At 40.0% G+C, this 22,430-nt stretch overlaps 1 protein-coding gene across 1 annotated transcript in view; it reads left to right on the forward strand.

The window, feature by feature from the left end:
* LOC139737806 (tachykinin-like peptides receptor 99D) overlaps nucleotides 1-18,888 on the forward strand; it is a 38,824-nt gene extending 19,936 nt beyond the window's left edge. The window contains exons 2-3 of the mRNA XM_071648482.1: nucleotides 1,030-1,239; nucleotides 18,766-18,888. Of these exons, the coding sequence (XP_071504583.1) occupies nucleotides 1,030-1,239; nucleotides 18,766-18,888 (333 nt within the window). The remainder of the gene's footprint in view (nucleotides 1-1,029; nucleotides 1,240-18,765) is intronic.
* Nucleotides 18,889-22,430: the final 3,542 nt, after the last annotated feature.

Here is a 22,430-nt window from a genome sequence, read left to right on the forward strand (position 1 = left end):
CATGTACAGACTGACAGTGGTTATCTAGGGAATTTAGGGGTCATTGGACAAAGGGCAAGGGTTCAAAGGTCGAGGTCAACTTCTCAACATTTCACTATTTCCCTCTTTTATATGCGATGAAACGTAGTGTATAATTACCCAATAGAGATTCCCTTTGAAGTTTTTTGCCTAAAGCTTAAAGGTCAAAGATCAAGTGAAAGTGCTACATTTCACTTCTTCTTTAAACTTACGAAAGGGTCAAACGTCAAGTAAAAATCATCAAATCCCCCAATACCTGCACTCTTAGGTAATATAGCCATTCTTCCAATCAAACCTACAGATGTAAATTTAGTTGAAGGAAAGTGAACATTCAACACATTTGTGACAAAGCTGTCATTTTAATATTTTACCAATCATGTAAACTGTCATCACACATTGTCAATACTTTGTGTTATAGACCTATTAGGAGAAGCATGCATAATGGCGGAGGCATACCAGCCGCCATATAGCGACATTTCTAGTTTCTTTACAAGGACTGATCATCCACACACACACATAGTACAAAACGTGGCTGCAGATGTTGATTTTGTCAAAGCCTCCTTCGTGCAGATGAAGTGTCTACACGCAATGATACTGATTAGATATAGATTATGCTATGATTGTTCCGTTCATAGTTCACCATCACTTAAATAGGTAACGCGTCTGCTACATAGGAACGAGGAGACTATGGTCTGTTTCGAGTTTACGAGGACGCACATCTTTTTTTCTCACTCACACACACACACACCCACAGGGGAAATGCAGTACACCTGTATTGGGGTTCAAGTGTCATGAGGATGATATTTTGTTCATTCAAATATCATGTTGATTGACTTGGAAAGCACCTATTGAGAGAAACTAAATATCTCAATGTAGAATACTGAGGAGCAATTAACAGTGTAAAATTTGCCTACAAAATCAATGTCAACAAAAATCATGTTTCTTTTCTCTCTCCCCCATCCTTACCCTCTTTGTCTGTTGACCCTCCCCCTTTTTGTAATTATTATGTAGGTCATCAAAATGCTGGTGACCATCGTCTTGACCTTTGCTCTCTGCTGGCTACCCCTTCACATCTACCACCTGCTGGGAAGCGTGGCCAGCCACGTACTCCTGAAGAACACGGAGAGCACTTTCGCGCTGTACTTCAGCATCCACTGGGTTGCCATGGCAAACAGCTTTCTCAATCCTATCATATACGGATTTCTTAACGACGGGTTTCGGGTAGGTGCAGTTTCAAATATCAACAACTCTTCTTTATACGCTAACACACAGGATTGCCCGGACAGACTAGGAAACTTCATTAAATCTGTGAATCCACAGAAAGAAAGACTTTAGGTGAAAGGCGACAAATGTTAGTGAAATTGTCCGAATATAGACGTGTGGCATGCAAAGAATAATCACAAATAATGATATAAAAATCAATAGCAGTATACTGTGAATAAACAAGGAAAATAATGTTGATAGAAGGAATAATGAAAAAGAAAGAAAGAAGAAAAACACCACAGAGGAAAGACTGACGAATAAAAATAAATAACAGGATTGCCCGGCCAGACTAGGGAACTTCATTAAATCTGTGAATCTAACGAAAGAAAGAAATACTTTAGGTAAAAGGTGACAAATCAATATACGAATGGAGACGTGTAGCATGCAAATAATAATCACAAATAATGACAATCAATGGCAATATATTGTGAATCAAACAAGGAAAATAATGTTGATGAAAGGAATAATGAAAAAAAAAGAAATAAGGAAAACACAGAGGAAAGAAAAAGAAAATGTATATCATATATATATATGTATATATATATATATATATATATAAAGATAATATATACATATACATATATATGTATGTGTGTATATATATATATATACGTATATAATGTATGTATTTGGAGACCAGTATACTAACTTAATTACAGATTTCATTCATATAATGTGTTCCTCTTGTTTGTTTGTTTGTTTGTTTGTTTGTTCTGGGGTGAGATTTCTCTGAGAATCATCGTAATGTCCTTGTTTGAGCCTAGCTTTCCTGTAAATGATAGGGTGTCATGTCAAGCGTCACTCTCAGAAATTTTCTGATTCTTTAATTTCATGAATTGATACGACATGGAAGACCAAGTTCTTTTTTTTTAAATTAGTTGACTGGATATAACTTTGGTGTTGAGTCATCAGGAGAGATGTGTGTAAACATAGCAGGATTTAGCAGACACATGTGTCAATGAATTGGATAACTGTTTACCGAGGAGGCATATCTTCAAGGAGTTTGAATGCAAAAACACATAAACACCATGTTCACATTTTTAAAGGAAGGTCAGCATCGAATAGAGGAAAATGAAATCTGGTTAAGCATACCGCACTCATCACATAATAAGAATTATTCTTGAAGATATTGGAATTATCTTAGAATTGTCACATAAAGTTTTAATAATTTCACTCGCTTTTCAGCGGATTTAATCTCAAATATCCAAATGGATAGAAAAAAGGAATTTTTTTATTTTTTTTATTACAGCTGTTCATCTGTCAGATTTGTGTTGGAAGCACAAGCCTCCATTAATAATCTGGCAGGAATTTAAAAAAAAACCATACAAATGTATATTGTTTCCTCCAACCTCTCACACTGCAATGACGACGATATAGTGACTACATAACATCGACAAGTGTGAATAGATCGAACATACAGGATAGAGTGTTACATCGATATCGGGCGCAGGATGAGGGAACTAAGACATTCTAACATCGAACGTGAGATTAGTGGTCACAACCACATGGAATCAGACGAATTGATGACGTCACTACCACACTCATCTTCACTCTCCAGTTACCTTTTCTGAAATGAATTTAATGCAATTGAGATGTATATTTTTGCCTCAATATGTACCATTATTCTGTTGGGCTGCGTTGATGTAGCAATGATATGTTAAGGGAGTCTTGATATATGGACAAAGTTAGTGCAGAATCCGAAGTGATTTTCACGTTATGCTACGTTTACACCAGGTTCGCGGCGGCCACGGCAGCCCCGTTTGCCCAAAATGTAATAGAGCGCCGTAAGTAGGAGAGATATCCCCCCCCCCTTGATATAGTCGTATTTATTCCAGTCCTCGCTCCAGTAAACATTTTAGCTGTCAGACACTGTTCTCACGGTGTTTTGTCAGGCAAGAGTACATATGCTTTTCGTCGCGTCCTACTACGGACCATCTCCAAGTTTTGTTAAGGCCTATCACGAGCTGTTACGTTTTGCTGCGTTCACCCCGTTTTATCGCGGCCTGATAGGTTTCTCATCAGCAACTTGACTGCCGTGGCAATTTTTTGACAGTTTAAAAATCTGACAAGGCATCTATGGCAATCACGGCATGTCACGTTTGCTCCTCACGACCCCTCCCCCACGTTGTTTCACGTCCATCCCGTTTTGTGCACAGTGACCTGAAACGTGACTGTCGTAGTCGCCGGAAACATGGTGTAAACGTCCCATCAGGCCCTGCATACGGTTTCTATGTGTGCGTCCGTTTTTGTATGTGTGTACGTGTGGCTACATTTGTCGATGCTCTTCTTTCCTATTATTTCTTTTTGTGTTTTGTTTGTATGTGTTTGCATGCACGCTTGCCAAGGTGTTTTATTTACATGCGGTTGTGGAATGTATGTTATTACAAAAAAAGGCATTACAAAAAAGGCACTTCGTATTATTTGTGGCGTTTCTCCATGTTCTCATGCAGATCCATTATTTAATAGATATAAGATTTTAAAAATCAAAGATTTGTTTTTCTTTCAGCTGGCTCAGTTTATGTTTAATTATAACACAAATGCACTTCCAAGCATTTTTGATTCAATGTTTCCACGAAATCAATCTTTTCATAATTATCCCACCAGGCGATCAAATGAGTTTCATTTACCCCTTCTGAGAACGTTATTGGCTCAAAATACATTTATATACAGTGGCCTTAGATTTTGGAATTCTTTAAGTTGTGATATAAAAGACTCTTTATCTTTGAATTCGTTTAAGCGTAAGTTAAAAATTTTTTTGTTGAACTCATATTAAGCTATATACGATTCATTACCTAGCTGGTCTTTACAGCCTAAGGGTTCATCGTCAATCATTGATTTCATCATTGTGTATTTTTTACATTATCTTATTTGTATAAACTTTGTTCGGCTGATCGAGCTGAAACACCTCAATTCCCTCTTCTGATCCAGATGTACAACACCTCAATTCCATCTTCTGATCCCGATGTTCAGCGTGTTGGCTTTTCCTTTCACTTCCTTTTTCTTTCTCTCCTTTCTTTCCATTGTTCTTTTGTGTTTTATTACTGTCATGGTATACCCTACTGTAAAGTCATGTAAAGTCGTTGTGTTTCTACTGTCTTGTTCTGTCCTGTCTTGTTCTCTCCTGTCTTTGTAAAAAAAAAAAAAGTTCAATGTATTCATAAGAATCCTTTGAATGGTTCACAATTTACAAGCATGCTTTTCAGTGAACCTCTCAGTTCTTTCTTTCTTTTTTCCCCTCCAAACATAACTTTGTATTTTACCGATATGCATGATAATTTCGTATTTGTTAAACATTATCTACCATGTAAAGTCGAATACATGCCTATGTTATATCTTCTGATTCATTTCGTGTTATGTTTGACGAAAAAGAAAGAAGGAATGAAATAAATGAAATGAAATGAAAATGAAATGTGTGTGGGCGGAGGGGGGGGGGGAGTGCGTAGATGTGTCTTTATGTGATGACTAACTCCTTTTCTGATGACCTACACCCAACAAGCATCGTGTTTGCCTGTGCGTTCCCCCACACATTATATATTTTGATTCTGATATGCAAAATGACATACTGTATAGACTACTTTTAATGTATTTTTGAATTCCACTTCTATAAATTATGTATGGCTCCGTAGACATGGAATTTTCATTTTTATTGTTATTCTTGGTTGGTTTGTAGAAGAGTGTATTATGTTAGGAATGTAATTTGCGGAAACTTGATAAATGAAATGAAATGATAATGTCCATGAAATAACACTATATGATTTTCATTTCATTTTCATTTAATAAGTTTTCGTACAACAATACACTAAGAATAAGTCTCTATGCATGACCATGGTAATTCCACACAGACGTAATGTTGTGCGAGATCACACGCTATTAAAGATCCAATCCGCAGTGAGAGGCAAGCAAAACCCCGGAGGGCTGTTTGTAAATGGTAATAAGAGACAACTCGAACAGAATAGAAAGCAGGATACGAAGCAGATTGTCATCCGCTCCGTTCATTGAGCGTACCAGTCATAAATGTCACATTTTTTCCCGTGTTCATGCAGGACTGCAGAAAGCCTCTTATCCTTTGCAGGGGCGTCACCAGCTTTTTTTCAAGGGGGGTGCGTTTTGACAGTAAATGTAAACTGTGAGATTTTTTTTTTAATGTGATTCATTGGCTCCTGTGTCATCATGTACATTTACATATACTCTGTATATTGTACATTATACATGTGATTGTATACATGCACGAATCTTTCGCTATGAAGGACTATATACGGGGGTACATTATTGTGACGGTGTGAGATCCTCGGCGATGATCCATTCCGCTCCTTCAGTGCGGAGGGTGTTGGAGGGGGATACCCCCTCCCACTGTAGGAACTTTTTGAAAAAAAACAAGAGTGTAAAAGTCGCGTTTACAGAGCATGGGAAAAATAAAAATATCATGAAGGACTATTACGGGGGTACATTATGTGACGGTGTGAGATCCTCGGCGAGTGAGCGAAGCAACCGAGCGGGAGAGGGTGTAAGAGGGGGATACCCCTCCCACGGAGGGACCTTAGTTTTTGTAAAAAGAAAAAAAAAAGGAGAATTGCAGAACAATTAAATGCGAGCGAGCGGAGCGACCGAGCTTGAAAATTTTGATATTTTACAATCCCAAACTGCGGTTTGTAGCTTATATTTTTTCGCTTTGGAAATGAAGGGGGCGCACCGGGCGCAACTGCTTACAATTACTGGCAGCAACATTAGGATAATGGCATAACGAGTAAATGCGAGCGATTGGAATGAGCGAGCTTGAAAATTTTGACATTTTACAGTCCAAAAACTGCCGTTTTTAGCTCTATCTTTTCGCTTTGGAGATTAAAGGGGGTGGCGCATCGGGCGCAACTGCTGGCAAGTACTGGCAGCAACGTCAGGAGAATGGCACAACGATTAAATGCGAGCGAGCGAAGCGAGCGAGCTCGAAAATTTTGGCATTTCACAGTTTAAAAAATGCCGTTTTTAGCTACATTTTTTCGCTTTGAAAATTTAGGGGGGGGGGGGCACCGGGCGCGACAGTTGGCAATTACTGGCAGTAACATCAGGAGAATGGCAAAGCAATTAAATGCGAGCGAGCTTGAAAATGTTGACATTTTAAATTTAAAAAAATTACCGTTTGTAGCTATATTTTTCTCTTTGGAAATTAAGCAGGGCGCATCGGGCGCAACCGCTGGCAATTACTGGCAACAACATCAGGAGAATGGGATAACGATTCAAATGCGAGCGAGCGGAGCGAGCCACTTTGAAAATTTTGACATTTTACAGGCAAAAAAAACTTCCGTTTGTAGCTATATTTCTTCGCTTTGGAAATTAAGGGGCGCACAGGGCGCAACTGCTGGCAATTACTGGCAGTAACATCAGGAGAATGGCATAAAATTGAATGCGAGCGAGCAGAACGAGTGAGCTTGAAAATTTTGACACAGTCAAAAAAACTGCCGTTTGTAGCTATATTTTTTCGTTTTCGAAATTAAGGGGGGGGGGGGGTGGCGCACAGGGCACAACTGCTGGCAATTACTGGCAGCAACATCAGGAGATTGGCATAACGATTACATTGTCTGTATCACTTCAGTCAATCAATTTTCCTTACAACGTTTTTGTCACCCCAAGGTTCCGCAATTATGTTTTCTCAATTTACTTTGTTTTGATTATGCAACCTTATTTTATGATACCAAAGAAAGTGAAATGTTTATGTTCTTTTCGAAAAATGAAATAAAGTTTGAATTGAATTGATTAAAATGCGAGCGAGCGGAGCGAGCGAGTTTGAAAATTTTGACATTTTACACTCTAAAAACTGCCGTTTGTAGCTATTCCTTTTCGCTTTGGAAATTAAGGAGGGGTGGCGCACCGGGCGCAACTGCTGGCAATTTAATACTGGCAGCAACATCAGGAGAATGGCACAGCGATTAAAAACGAGCGAGCGGAGCGAGCGAGCGTGAAAATTTTGACATTTTACAGTCCCAAAACTGCCGTTTGTAACTATGTTTTTTCGCTTTGGAAATTAGGGGGGAGGGGGAGGCGGTGTGCCACTGATAGTCAAGGATGTCGGTTTATGTTCATGATTGGGGGAGGTATGACCAGCGAGGGGGCGTCGAAGTGACCAAGCGGGGGAAGGACGTCTAAAATCTGCACTTTAGAGCATCCCCTAATTGTTTGTGTTTGTGTGTGTGTGTTTTATACATGGAAAAGTTGGGAAATAGCCCAGGTCAAGTCTTATTATTGGCAATGCAAGGCATTTTTTTATAGACTATAGTATGTAAAACAACACTCAGTGATCTAGCTTTGATATAACAAAGTGTAAGGTACAGAGGTGTACATTCTACATCACATGGCGCAACATTGCAGCGACTCTTTGCCGTTCGGATGTTCTGAGTACACTGCTCCATCCTGCTTATCATTCAGAATGCCAACCAGGAATCACGCTGAATCACAATCTTTTGTCGGCTCCGGGCTTTTTGAACAATGTTTCACACTATTGATGCCTCTTTAATTATGGTTAAAAGAAATCTTAGAGAAAAAAAATAATTTCTTGCTCACCCTTTCATGTCAATTTCAAAAGCAGTTTACCAACCCTTGAATTACCATTTTGATCTTTTTTTTTCAACCAGCGCCGCCCCCCCCCCCGTTACGCCACTGATTGGAGACCTATAATGGGGGAGGGGGTGGGCGTGGTATCTCCCTACCATGCGACGGAGCTTTTGTATTTTCTGAAGTGATAATCCGTTGCACAATGAATGAAATATACCTTACGTATACAGTACGGGCGATAGATAGTAAACACGTGATGTACATGTATAGCATCAGTGCTGCCAGAGCCGGGGTGCGATTGTTTTTGTTTTTTGTTTTGTTTTTGTTTTGTTTAGTTTTCCTCCTGGTGGAAAAAAAAATAAGAAGAAAAATGAAAAAAGAACAATTTTTTAGTGTCCGGCGTTGAGGTCGCTCGCAGACTGAAGCGTTTTTTTTTTTTTTTTTGGTTTTTTTTTTTAGGTTCTGAAGGGGGGTGCGTTCGCACCCAGCGCACCCCCCCCCCCCTGGTGACGCCCATGCTTTGTTCATAGTTTATCGAAGGGAAGGAAATCCCTAATCTAAAGAAAGCCCTGATCTCAGGAAATTCCTGATTTCGAGAAATCCCTTATGTCAAGAATGTGCACCAGTCTTTCTTCACTTCCCACTTTCACCTTTTTTAACCTCTTACGTCGTTTTCCATAACTAAAACAAACAAACACACACACACACACACACACACACACACAGCCCTTCCTTGCTAAAAGATTAATATGATGCACTTGGAACATAATGTATGAAATATTCAAATACGAATGACGCCCCCTTAAATCAACAACAACAAAGAATATAGCGTATTGAATAAGTACATTAGTGTTATCGCAATCCATTCGTCAACTGAAGGTTCATTATGACCGCTAATATGTTAACAAGTTTGAAGATTTTATTTCCTCGCAATATAATTGCAAAGTACACTGGGGTCACTCTGAACAGTAATGACTCCCCAACATGCGCGCGAGCACACCACAACGCACTGTGAGTGAGAACTGAACACAAGAAGAGAATAACACGACGCCTTGGAAGAGCTTGGTACATTAAAAGACTCCTCACTCAAAACTCTAATCTCATTTCCTTTTTTTCCTCATCACTTCTTCACATCAATGCTTGGTAATGTCAGATAGAATATTGAAATTTTCACTCGTATGCCGTTACTCTAGTGACTGATACACACGTGAGTGTATGCAAAGTTCGTATGAGCCATCATACGTTCTGATAATATCGCTTCTGACAGCACAATTTGTCTGAGGATTTTTTTTTTCCCATGTCCCTGAGTCCTCTGAAGTAAGCGTCTAAACTGTACATTTGAATTCTTTTTAGACTCTCGGATGTTTTCAACTGTTTTTTTCGTTTTTTTTTTCTTTTTGCGTATGACGGTCATATGATCATGAGTAAAACGTGAAATTGACTTGTTAGTCTGACACGACGCAATTCGAACCGTAAGAGAGCTTAAAGAGATACTAGTAGTTACTTTTAATTGAAAGTTACTTTTTAAATTCAGGTTTTTGACATTTTTTGTGAGATATTGAGAAACCTAATATGAAACATGAAAGAGCATGTAATTACACGACGGATTCCACATTTATGCGATAGAAATTTCGACATTTATTCGATGAAAATCCTACTAAAAAGTGGGACTCACTTTTTATTAAGATTGCTTTGTTTAACTTTATTTTTGGATGTCTCAGCCATTCCAAAAACCGATTTTCATCTAATTAACGTTGAATTCCTCTTATACCATGCAATGGTATGCTCCGTATCATTTCAATAGTGCTTTCTCGGTATACCACGCAAAAAGTTACAAACCCAATCCTCATCTCCACCAATACTATACTATCCCTTTAAAGCTGTTCAAGGTGTAACGTGTACCTTTTGCACTTTTCGTGGTGTATACAGGGGAGAAAGAGACGATGTTGCTGCTGTCCTTTCTCGAGTATCCATGTAATATAAGAAGAAGCAGATTATTGAGAGTGAATCCAAAGCTATGAAGAGTTCAACTCTTGCTGTAGTTGTGCATGCTCTCTTTACTCTTGGTCTGATTAACTGTCAATCAGCATGCAATAAATCTGATTCTATTAAGGATCATCTGATAGATCATGATATTGATGTTCTAGCATTGACTGAAACTTGGTTCAAGTCTGGCGAGCCCCAGAGTGCGGCGAGAGTAAGTCCTTCTAAATACAGACTGCTTCATGTCCCTCGCAAGTATCGCAGGGGTGGAGGTGTAGGTCTCTTGTACAAATCGAGTCTGTGCTCAAAAGCAGTAATAACCAACATTCATTCTAACTCATTTTAGTTTATGGAAACTGATCTGTCACATGGTACTGCAAGGATCAAGGTAATTGTGGTCTACCGTCCACCACTACCACGTAAGAACTGTTGTACGTTTACTGAGTTCATCCATGAGCTCTCAGTTTTGTTAGATAGACATTCCTTGTTCACTGGGAAATTGTTCATTCTTGGTGACTTTTATGTCCAATGGGAAAACCCACAATCCAATGACACCAAAGCTTTCCAGAGACTTCTCCTAGATTATAATCTGCAGCAGATTGTGGATGAACCTACTCACGAGTCAGGTCACATTTTAGATCATCACCCATATTGATATGGAAGGCATAAATTCAGTGCGTATCCAGACTCGATATCAGATCACAGCTCTGTCCACTGTCTCCTTCAACTCGAGAAACCTAAGCCTGTGAAGAAGAAGATCACGGTTCATTCGACCTGAAACATTCCGGTCTGTTTTCTAACACCTGTGGTGCTGTGAATGACTCGGTTCATCAGTATAATGTGGTGCTGTGAATGACTCGGTTCATCAGTATAATGTGGTTCTGAGAGAATATTGTTGGACAAACATGCTCCTGAAAAGACGTGTGTAGTTGTGGAACAGCCGGCTGTCCCCTGGTACAATGAGGTTATCGCTAATGCAAAAGGTACGCGGCGACAGCTTGAACGCCGATGGAGGTGAACTCGTACCCCGTCTGATAAACAACTCTTCAAAGAGCAGAGGAATCGAGTTAAGCAGTTGTTCTTGTGTGCCAAAGCTGCCTATTACAATAAACTAATAGTTGATTGTGGATCTGACCAAAAAGCACTCTATGCCATCATCAACAAGCTTCTGTACTGGAAGACAGAACCAGCTGTGGCACTAGGGCATCATTCCTCTCCTGGTCGTGTAGCCTCTAAATTCTCAAGGTACTTTATTGGTAAGACTGAGTCTATAAGATGCAATTTACGGTCGGACATGTCTCTTACTGTAGAGCCAGAGTCAGACAGTGATACAACCTCAAGTGATGAGCATCTTACTACACTCGCGCCCACAACTCCGGCAGAAATACAGAGAGTTATTCGCAGCTCTCGTGCGAAGTCATGCTCCCCGGATCCAATCCCAACCTCAATTGTTAAAGACAGTTATGAACTAATGGCCGTTCCTATCTCCAGGATAATCAATGCTTCCTTACAGGAAGGAATGTTTCCAGATGAGCTGAAGCTGGCCATGTCACTCCGGTACTTAAGAAGACACCCTTAGATCCGGATGAGATGAGCAGCTACCGACCTATATCTAACTTGCCGTTCCTTGCCAAAGTCCTCGAGAAAGTAGTTGCCGAAAGACTAATGCCACATCTCCAGGTCTGCAACCTCTATGAGCCGATGCAGTCTGCTTATGAGATACATCACAGCGTAGAGACAGCTCTCCTGAAAATAGCTGATGACATCTTGCGAGCAGTTGACAACAAGAAAGCAGCCATGGTAATTCTCTTGGATCTGTCAGCTGCATTTGACACAATTGATCACAAAGTCCTCATCCACAGGCTGCAGCAGGATTTCAAAGTTGTAGCCACTGCCCTTGAATGGTTCAGATCTTATTTCCATTGCCGAAGACAGTCTGTGAACATCAATGGAACTCTGTCAAAGGAGGCCTTCCTAACCTGTGGCATCCCACAAGGTTCAGTCCTGGGACCCTTACTCTTTACGCTATACACTTCCCCCCTTGGGAACATAGCACGTTAACATGGTTTAGAACCCCACTTCTATGCAGATGACACTCAACTTTATGTGACATTCGATCCATGAGTGGCAGCTGAAGAAACAGCAGCAGCTGCGAGGATGACCGAATGCCTGTCAGATATCCGACAATGGATGGTGAAGAACTTCATGAAACTCAATGACGACAAGACTGAATGCCTCATCACTTCTTCTCCACAAATGAGAAACAAGATTTTCTCCATGGATTTTCAGGTCGGCGATGTGCCTGTCTCTCCTGCAGATATCGTCCGTAACCTTGGGGTCTACTTTGATCAGTCTATGAGGATGGATAGGCATGTTTCGCAGGTATGCCAGACTGCTTACTTCCAGCTTCGTAGCATCGCAGCTATTAGACCTCTGCCTACAAGGACGGCAGCAGAAAGCATCATTCATTCACTCATAACATCAAGACTGGATGTTTGTAACAGTCTTCTAGCTGACCTTAGATCTGCAACCTTGAACAGACTTTAAGCAGTACAGAATGCAGCAGGCTTACTCACCGGGCTGAGGAAGTATGATCACGTCACCCCTGTCCTGGCTGAGCTGCATTGGCTTCCCATCAAGGACAGTTTTGATTTCAAGATCTAACTGCTCACTTTTAAGGCCATTTATGGTCTGGCCCCAGGATACCTGTCTTCCCTAATCGAGCGACGGCAGCCTCGCCCTGGCCTTCGTTCATCTGGCCTTACTCTCCAGGTGCCCATCACACATCTCAGGGGATACGGAGACCGGGCATTTTCCTCTATTGCTCCTCGCCTATGGAACTCCCTCCCATCTTTCCTCAGTGAAATTGACAAACTGGATCACTTCAAAGCCTCACTCAAAACTCACATTTTTCACCAGACATTCAATTGCTGACTGTCTTGGAGGAGTCTGCGCCTTTGAATGTTTCTATAACAGATATATGGCGCCATACAAATGCTGTGGAGCATCATCATCATTTAAGTTTTGAGGGGATAGGTAGCTACGATTTCTTATCCACGTTATCGAATTTCCGATCATTCAACCCGTTATCATTGTTGACTAAGATCATATCGTCATGGTTACCACGCCCCAGGTAGTGGCTCGTCTCGTGACATTTCCTTAAACCTTCGGGGGCTTCAAAAGCATCTCGAGTTCCTCGGCGAAACTGACGAAAATACACAGGCTTCGTCGGATTGAAGGCGAAGCGTCGCGGACAAAAGCCTGCTCTTTCAGTAAAAGACACAAGCGTGGATATAAGACTATAGGGTAAGAAGCCTCAGGTCTGTGAACTCCAGGTAATTTTGGGCTTAAACATGAACGCTACTCTGTTACATGTAAAACACATAAAACTAGGAAAGAACTTTTCTTGAGGTCCATGAAGAAAAAGAAAGAAATATCTTTTAATCTACGGTATAGTGTAACACGATAGCACTAACCACAATAAAAAGTTAGTTAAACAGAAAACATGTTTACGCACGTTACGCAACGAGGAAACTTCACTATGTTCTGCCACGCCATATTGTCATCGTAAACAGATATGAACCAATCACATGGAAATAAAACCTAGATGTTGGCTGCTCCAGAATGACAGTTTGAGACTAAACCTTATACGTTATATGTGTGAGAAAGATTATATATATATATATATATATATATATATATATATATATTTATGAAATACCAAAACATTGGCCAAAATAAACGGCGACACCCGGTCAGGAGTTAGCCAAAAATTGAAATTGGAACAGGTTAGTCCCAAACACCGCTCTCTTCATCAGTTGCCGGGGAGCGAAAGGTGAAAAAGGGTATGAAAGAATCAGAAGCGGGCATGCTTTTGCAAACATGACCGATCCCGGCAATAGCAAGACGACTCTTCTCAAAGGGCAACTAGCCAAGATGTGTGATGTGGTGCACTCCTCTCCACGCAGGGCACAGGTATCACTTGCAGCGAGGCCACATTGCCTATGACGAACTGTAGAAGTTTGGGACTCATATTAAACAAAGTCTTCCATTTCAGATCGCGATGTTTGACGTTCTCCCACGAAGTCCACCTCCCCTGCACCCCCATCTGAACTGCACGCACAAAATGTTCGTCATCATGCTCCATAGCCACAATTTTGCCAACTTCACACCGCCGCTCCTTTTGCTCATTTTCTCCAGCGATGGGCGGGATTTTGAAGCTCCTACCCCTTGGCGCCCAACTTGTCCCCTTGCAATGTCCTCGAAATGCAATCTGCTTTCCGCTCTCTCCACAGCTTCCTCAGGACTCCACTTTCTCCCACATCGAATCGTAGGCTTCATCTTCCGTACCGTCTCATCAGCGCTGTCGCGAAGCTGGAGTAAACTATTTACTACCGTTCTCTTCAGAATTTCAGTAAGAATGTCCAACGGTAAGCAAACTGTCGACTGTTTACAATAGAGCGCCACAGAAGATGAATTGCAGCTGACCCCAAGCCACCTACGTAGCAACTTCGACACTAATGTCTCCATTCGTTGAACGTGAGAAAGCGCAATGTCATATATCATCAGTTGCCACTGAATCCGAGGTAAAATAAGATGATTATAGCACCAACATTTCATGATTCCAGACAGCACACTTTTGTCCAGCAGTTTCATCTAATTTCTAAGGGAGTTCTCAATGGATAAGCGAGCCTGCCTGTCATTCAAATCTCCATTGATCTTGCGTCCTAAGAATTTGACTGGCGTATTATGAATCCCGGGGATCCTCTGCCCGTCCACAACAAAGGTTTCTTCTTGCAGAACTTTCCCGTGGTCCAATACAAGCGATCGCGATTTCGCTGCCTTGATCTTCATACGGCTCCAAGTCATAAACTCATTCACTTTGTCCAAAACCTTCTGCGCCGAGTTCACCGAAGAAGTGCAGATGGTTATATCATCCATGTATTCCTTTAAGACAGGAACACGGATACCCCTCTTCTTCAAGAGATATGGCTTCGTCGAGATTTGGCTGACGAAGTCACTCAAAAGATTGAAAGTCGAAACAAAAAGAATCGGAGACAAGGTGCAACCCATGAAAAAGCCAATTGAAAACTTCTGCCAGTGCGAGGTCCAATCCCTTACCGAAAAGCGCGCGTACAATCCGGTGTAGTAAGATTGAATAAGATCAACAAAAGTGTCGGGAACGTGGTACCAGCGAAGAGCAAAACTTATCGCCACGTGGGGAACGGAGCCGTACGCGTTCGCAAGGTCCAACCAAATTACGGCGAGGTTCCTCTGACAGGTCTTGGCATCTTTGATGCTTTCCCACAGAGTAGAAACGGGCTCCCATACGCCACAATGGCCACGTATTCCTCCTTTCTGCACGGAGACATCCATGTAGTCGTTCACTCGAAGATACTGTTCTAATCTCTTGGCTTTGAATTGCGAAAAACAGCTTAGTTTCCACATTAAGCAAAGAAATCGGTCGGAAGTAAGTGATTGTCTTTTCATTTGAAGTCGCCGATTTTTTAATGTATACACCTTCTGCTACTCTCCATTGGATAGGGATCTTCTTTGTTCGCCATACAACTACCATCACGCGAAGAAGACGTGGGCACTTCTTGTACATTTTGTATGGAAGACCGTTTTGCCCCGGAGCAGAAGCATTTCTTGTCTGCCCAAAAATTACTTTCAACTCCCGGAAAGATGGGGCAGTGTCTCTGAAAGGTTGCGAAGGCGGATCAGGCTTGATTGCGCCCTCCCATTCTTCAAAAACATATATATACACTGTATATATATATATATATTATAGTGAAATATTTGAGCGAAGAAAATGGGTTTCCAGAGGGATATATGTAACTATATTATAACTCCTGATGGCAATAGTGAAAAAAAAAACCAAACGAACAAAAATGCGTTTGGCTGAATGATTTTGTTTACACTGTAGAAGTAAAATGTACCGGGCTCTGCATTTTGAGCTTTGTTTTAAGATCAAGTTATTGATGCTGGGCTTCAAAGAAACCCTAGAGAAAAAGATGTGCGACGATCGAGCGGGAATTTGATTTAATTTGATTTTGATTTGATTTATTCACAAAATGCATATACATACATTATTCACAAATATGCACATAGTTTGTACATGAAACATATTACACATTTTGTCTGGATCGTCATAAGCTATGAAAAGCTTGACTGGGACGCCCAGTATGGATAACGTACACATTATTATGTACATAAACATCATTAAAAAAATGTATTATGCGCGTTCAATTTGTTCATAGATAGGAAGATGAAAGAAAGAGAGAAAAAGAAAGAAAAGTGAGAGGAAAAGATAAGGAGAGGGATACTCTACATCATGGTAGTTAAAAGTATACAAGATTGACAATTCTGGTAACAATTAACATAGAAAGACTCGCTGCTATTATGTACGTAGTGTAGAATCTTTGTAAATATTTTCGTAATATAATGCATGCTCGACATGACATGCATTATAAACACTTTTACACACACTCGTACACACACACTTACACACATACACCCACGCACACACGCACATTCTATCCAAGCATATTATGTGAAATCGAATCTCCATCGCGCGATCAAGTTAATGTATCTTCAAAATCAGATATACATTGTTTCCAGGTAACGTGAAATAGGAGACTGGTTATGTATTTTGTGTTCTACTGCAGAGAAAATTGATTGTATATGCTTGTGTTTTTACTGTCGGGGATATCAAGACTCCCACCTACCCGCAAGACATCTAAAGAGAGTTTAACAGTTATAGTAACTGACCGAGATGTAATTGTTTAAAACATAAAAAACTAGGCTACACTCTGGCCACCCTTAGGTCTTGCACAGAAATGGATACTTTGTTTTCGTGACATCTGTTTGTCTCCATTCAACAATAACAGGCAATACTTCAACAGTATACTCGCTCTTATAAATAGATATCTCATCAAAAACAAGCTTAGCGATAAAAATGGAAAATCAAATGACCGAGTGAGTATAACGGACCCTGCAAGCTCCAAACATAAGTTTATTCTTTGAAAATATAGATTGCTGTATAGGTTGATTCATGTTTACATCATGGGTCTCATAGTACATGATGTGCAAGGACGTTCCTACGTATGTCTTTAAAATGAAATGACTATTTGCTTCAAAACTTCAATTCCCTCATAAAGCATTGCATCTTACACTATGCAGATGTTACTATTCATTAAAATAATTCATTGTTCTTACCATTGCTATTACACTGAGGATGAAAATGATGATGATGATGATGGTGATGATGATAATAGTGGTGACGATACTAGTGGTTATGATGATGATGATTGTGATGATGATACTAGTGATGATTAACTTTATCATTTTTATCACTTAGATAGGCAGACAGTACAATATGGGTATTTGCAGACATTCAGTCATTACACTTTAAAAAATCCGGGTCAGAACTGGCCCGTAACCGGGTCCGTTTGGGGTTACACCCCGTTCCGGGTCAAAAACGACTTGGAATTCGGTCATGAAGACTCGGAGTGGGGTCACTCTTACCCAATTCACGACTCTGAATGGGGTCATATCTGACCCCATTCCTTGTCATTTCTGACCCGGAACGGGGTGTAACCCCCAACGGACCCTTTTCGGGTCACTTCTGACCCGGTTGTTTTAAGAGTGTAAGAGGTGGTTCGTAAAGTAACAAGCTGTCACAGCAATGACTAAAATCGCATCTCGATTCGGTGACGCTTTAATATTTCTACATTTTAGTCAAGCATTACACAAGTGAGAACGTGATGGCATTGAAATAAAGGCTTCTTTTCGATTTTGTTGGCTTTAAATATGTCATATTGTGCACACTTAAGGTCGACCAGATCACTGCAGGGGAAAATTACTACATTAAAACTTATCCTGACATCTGGCAAGGACAAATTGATGTAAGATTCAGAGTGACGGTAGAAATATCCTTGTATTGACTAGAATGGGAGGAAAAGCTAAAAATTCGTATCCAGGACAAAAGAGAAATTGCAAGGCAAACAACGTGGAATTAAAATAGAGAGGGACAAAATCTGACAAACACAGCGAGTATGATTTGTTAGCAGGTAAACAAGATGAGGAGTTACCTTGTCTGAATTAATTACTAGTTAAACGAAGGGCGATTATTTCATGGAACGGCCATCTTCTTGCCTGATGCGGTAAAATGTCAATCATGAAGATGCCATCAGCAAAGTTCTGAAGGTCCTTGAAAAGCCGTATCCGAGTTTAAAAAAAAAGAACAAATAGACAAAAATAGATCAAATTGACCCTGTCATACTCTAACAGCCAACGAGGCCTTCTGTCCTAAACGAGTTATATATAATAATATAGCTAGGAGGCAAAAACACAATTGCTGAAAAGTGGCTGAGGTAAAGAAATTTCCGTTCCACTTCTACCGTTTTAGTCGCTACCATACATAAAGTCAGAAAAAGAAAGTGCGATTGAAACTTTGTTGAATCAAATAACTGACCTTTATAACCTATACAATCATGTTACATAAGATATTAGTAAGCTGAAGTGTCACACAAAACAAGCCTTTTTTATACAACAATGTGATTATACTTTGAAACAAAAGCAGACAAACTGCATGCTTCTTTTTTATTTCGTGAACTTAGCAGCAAATGAAAGTGTACCCCTCATTGCAATTGTCATCAGCAAGAGCAGGTTTTTTTTTTTTTTTTTTTTTTTTTGGGGGGGGGGGGATCATAAATGCTAAGGACATAACAAAGAAGCTACAGTTCGTTATTCCAAAAGTTCATTATTACGAAGGTTCGTAGTTCCGAAAATGAAATAAGGTTCGTTATTCCAAAGGAACCTTCGAAATAGCATTTTTTTTTGCCTCCGCCACGAAGTGTCGCCGGAGGCGATGGGAAGATTCAAGGAGGTACAGAACAAAGCTATAGTAAACAATATCCTCATCAAATTTTCTTTATTCCTTTGTCTTCATTGCAGGCGGATGTCAGGCGGGTGTTTCGTAGGTGTGGACCGTGGAAGGAGAGCATAAAACCCAAGGGGCGATATCGCGGGAGACTTAGTCTGCAGTCTAGCTTGAACACCACCCGGACTACCACCTAGCTTTCGAGACGGTGGTCGATCACGAGGAACGGTCGGAGAAGCGGAGACTTGAAATTCGGCTTGACATCGCTGCCTACGACGTGAAAGGAATCTGTAGACGTAAAAGAAAAAAAAAATCTCCGCAGCGATCGTCTAAATTTCGCACGGTATTCACGACCGTGTAACGGGATGTGCGCACCTCAACCCGATGAAAACCAAACCTAGCAAACATAAGCCAAACGAATTAAGATATAGCAGAGGGACTATTCCAACTTTTGGAACGCGAGTTTGGCTGAATTAGATAAAAATGAACTTGAATACCGCGCTTGATGTCTATTTTAGTCAGATTTATCGGTTTCTATACGCAAGAGACCCTCTATAACTTCATCGAAGTCAGTAAACAAAAGTGAATACTATTTGGCTTTCTGCAGCTGTCTGCAAAGACTGTAAAGCGGGCACGTTTTGTCCAAAGTATTCCTTCTTTCCATCAATCAATTAAGCGTAATCTTGGAGGAAAGTTTATCGATACTTTCCTTGTCATTGTGTTTTCAATTCTTGCTATTATTCTGTATTGTCGCCATTCTCATTTGGGATTTAATCTCGCAGTTAATGTTGAAGTTGTAATCTTGGAGGGATGCCGTTGCATTCCCTTGAATGGGATTTTTATTTTTTAATTAGCACGCATGTACATTTTTCAAATCTGATGGCTGTACCAATTCGGAACGTCAGGGTATTGAGTGAAAAGCCCTTAAAAAGAATTGCGTCGACTACTCATTTCTTCTAATTGTACAGACTTGGCTACCCGTGGAGTGTTTTTGAAGACGCCTCATTATTTCTCCATGCATACAGTATTTACAGAGGGCCACGTCACGGTGTCCCTAAAGTCTATTTTTAAATTACACTCTCCCTTGCAGGCATTTTAATGAATTCTCTCTTTTTTTGTATGGTGTGTCTGGTGGCTATCCTCCACTTGCTGTACGGAATAATCATCTAAAGTCAGTGTGCAATTTTGTGTTTAACTGTTAATAGTAAATCGGCAGAATTTCATCATTCCAAAACTCTTTCGATTTCGACACGCGTGGTATTATGTAAATAATGTATGCATTTTAGGATATTTGGGCTCATTTTTTAAATTGGCAGCTATAGAGTGTGCATCATTTCATGCGCGTTTCAGTCTGTTTATTATTTAAATGAACTGTATGATGCAAATGCATGTTGACTGTGCTAATTCATGATACCCTCAACATGAATTCAGTTAAACTGAACATATCTAATGTCGTCAAATGAATATCTGAATTCGTGCCAATGATTATTTCATATTTTTTTTCTTTTTTTTCTTCAGATTACTTTGATACGTTCATAATAATTAACCTTCCAACCCAAGATTGCGCCATTGACATTTATGCCGTCAATCATTGGTAAAGCAATATTGCGATTAACGAAAACCATTGAAATACACCTTTCAATTGTTCAATATGAACTTAGCATGACTTGCATGTTACTGAGTTACTGCTGTGGTCACTAAAGGACATTGCCGACTTGCAAGTTACGTTCGGCGTATCCAAATAATCTGAAGAAAAACAATAGAAAAAATTATTATAAAACATATGACGCATATTTAGGTATTTATTTGGACACATAGGTGGTATTGAGAGTATCATGAATCAGCACGAGTCAACATGCATTTGCATTTTATGGTTCCTTTAAGTTGATACAACAATTCGAGAAATTCTTTTTTTTTTTTCATTTTCCGTAATAAAAAAGGCCTGCAACCTTTACCATAGGGTGTTGGGTCGATTTTTCAATACATTAGGTGTATTGGATGGAAAATCATTGTCTATAATAGGCTTGCTCAGGGAGATGTCTGTGAGGGTATGGTGGGTGGTGGGGGATGGAATGTGTATGAAAAAGTGTTTTGAGCGAGAAAAAAAATCTCCCTTTGCAGGAAAATATCCTTCATGACTTGTCTTCTCTTTCTCATTCCCGAAACGACTCCTAACACATGCATGATTAAATGACCTCTGGCAATCTGGGGGATGGCGTCGAACAATATATCGCTCCACCTAATGCTATACTAATGTGTGGCTCTACGCTTTAAAGTAATTGTATGCAATCTAAGTGTAGGCCTTGTTTTCGATTACAGCCACTAGTCAGCCACCAGCCAGTGCTTTCGAAGCGCGTTTTAAATACAACTGTTCGGGTTAACCAGGTTTAGAGTCAATTATTAAACCCCTTATTAAAGACAGTCAGAGTAGTTAACTCAATCATCGCCCACCCCCCCCCCCATTTTTTCCCTATCATAGAATGCATCATTGCTTATAATCTAAAAATGTATTTCCTAGGTACTCAAGAGTGGAGCTGACACGGCAATGAATACTCTGATTCAATGGAAACTTTTCCTTTTTTTGTAGGCACGCTCTCTTGTACTATAATGGTAGTGCTCCAATGTGTTGAAATAAGTGACACTAAAAAAAATCGTGTTGTATGCTATGTTGCAACGGCATAGGGATAAAGGTGTGGCTATACGTTTCACCAAATTGTTGGAAATACCTATGTTAATCCTTGTGTTAAACGGGCATCAGCAAAACATAATACACACTTTCACACCCACCCACATACACACACACATACATGGCTTGTATGTACTGCGTAATATATATATTTTTTTACCTATGGCACATAATTTATTTCGGAAGCCCATGCACAGTTTTCGGACGAAGTTAATATTTAGTGTTATCTGGTTATTGTGACTTTTTTCACACCTGTAATAGTCGTGGATTCAAATTCTTATTCACAAATATTTCTAAAAAGTATGTTCGCACGAAAATTGAACCAAAATTTTCTGACCTACTGTACAGAGGGAAGGAGTCATACTTTAACACCAAGTATAGGCTGTGCATAGAAATTCTCTCAAGTAAGACAAGTAATATGTTGCGTAAATTGTGCAACTCCTTGCTTGTCTGTTTGTGTGTGTTTGTGTGTGTGTGTGTGATAGAGAGAGAGAAAGGGAGAGAGAAATAGATGAAGAGGTATAGATAAAACAGATCACAGGGTTCATATTATTATGACTTTACACATAATGATTGCCGCTCTGAAGAGATTCTCCTGAGCCTTTTGCTGTGCTGATCAGATTTATCTTTATTCTATTACTAGTGTTTCGTATTAACATTACCTATCGACTATCATGTCATTATTACTGTCTTTATGGCCCTCTTCTCTTTATTCTTGTTTCCATTTTTATTGTCATGTGCGTCTTTGGTCAAATTGCAATAAACTTGCATGTCGTGGTCGGTGTACATAAGCACTTTGGCTTTGATTTCCTTGAATTAAAATAATTGACTATTTTTAGAGAAAAACTTCAGTGTTAAAACAAACAAACAAACAAACAAACAAACGGAAAGAATTAATTTCGAACGCTCTAAATTGCCCCGACCTCTTGCTCATTGTATGAAATCCTCTCGATAACTTCATGAAAACAATATCAAGTTATATAACGGCTTCCTGGATTAAGTGTGTATTTGTTCACCTCCGCCCTTGTTTCCATCGTGTCTATATATACCTTG

The sequence above is a fragment of the Diadema antillarum genome, unplaced genomic scaffold, assembly GCF_040938485.1.
Source record: "Diadema antillarum isolate AM-2024a unplaced genomic scaffold, OU_Dant_1.0 seq00000705_RagTag, whole genome shotgun sequence".
Classification (NCBI taxonomy): domain Eukaryota; kingdom Metazoa; phylum Echinodermata; class Echinoidea; order Diadematoida; family Diadematidae; genus Diadema; species Diadema antillarum.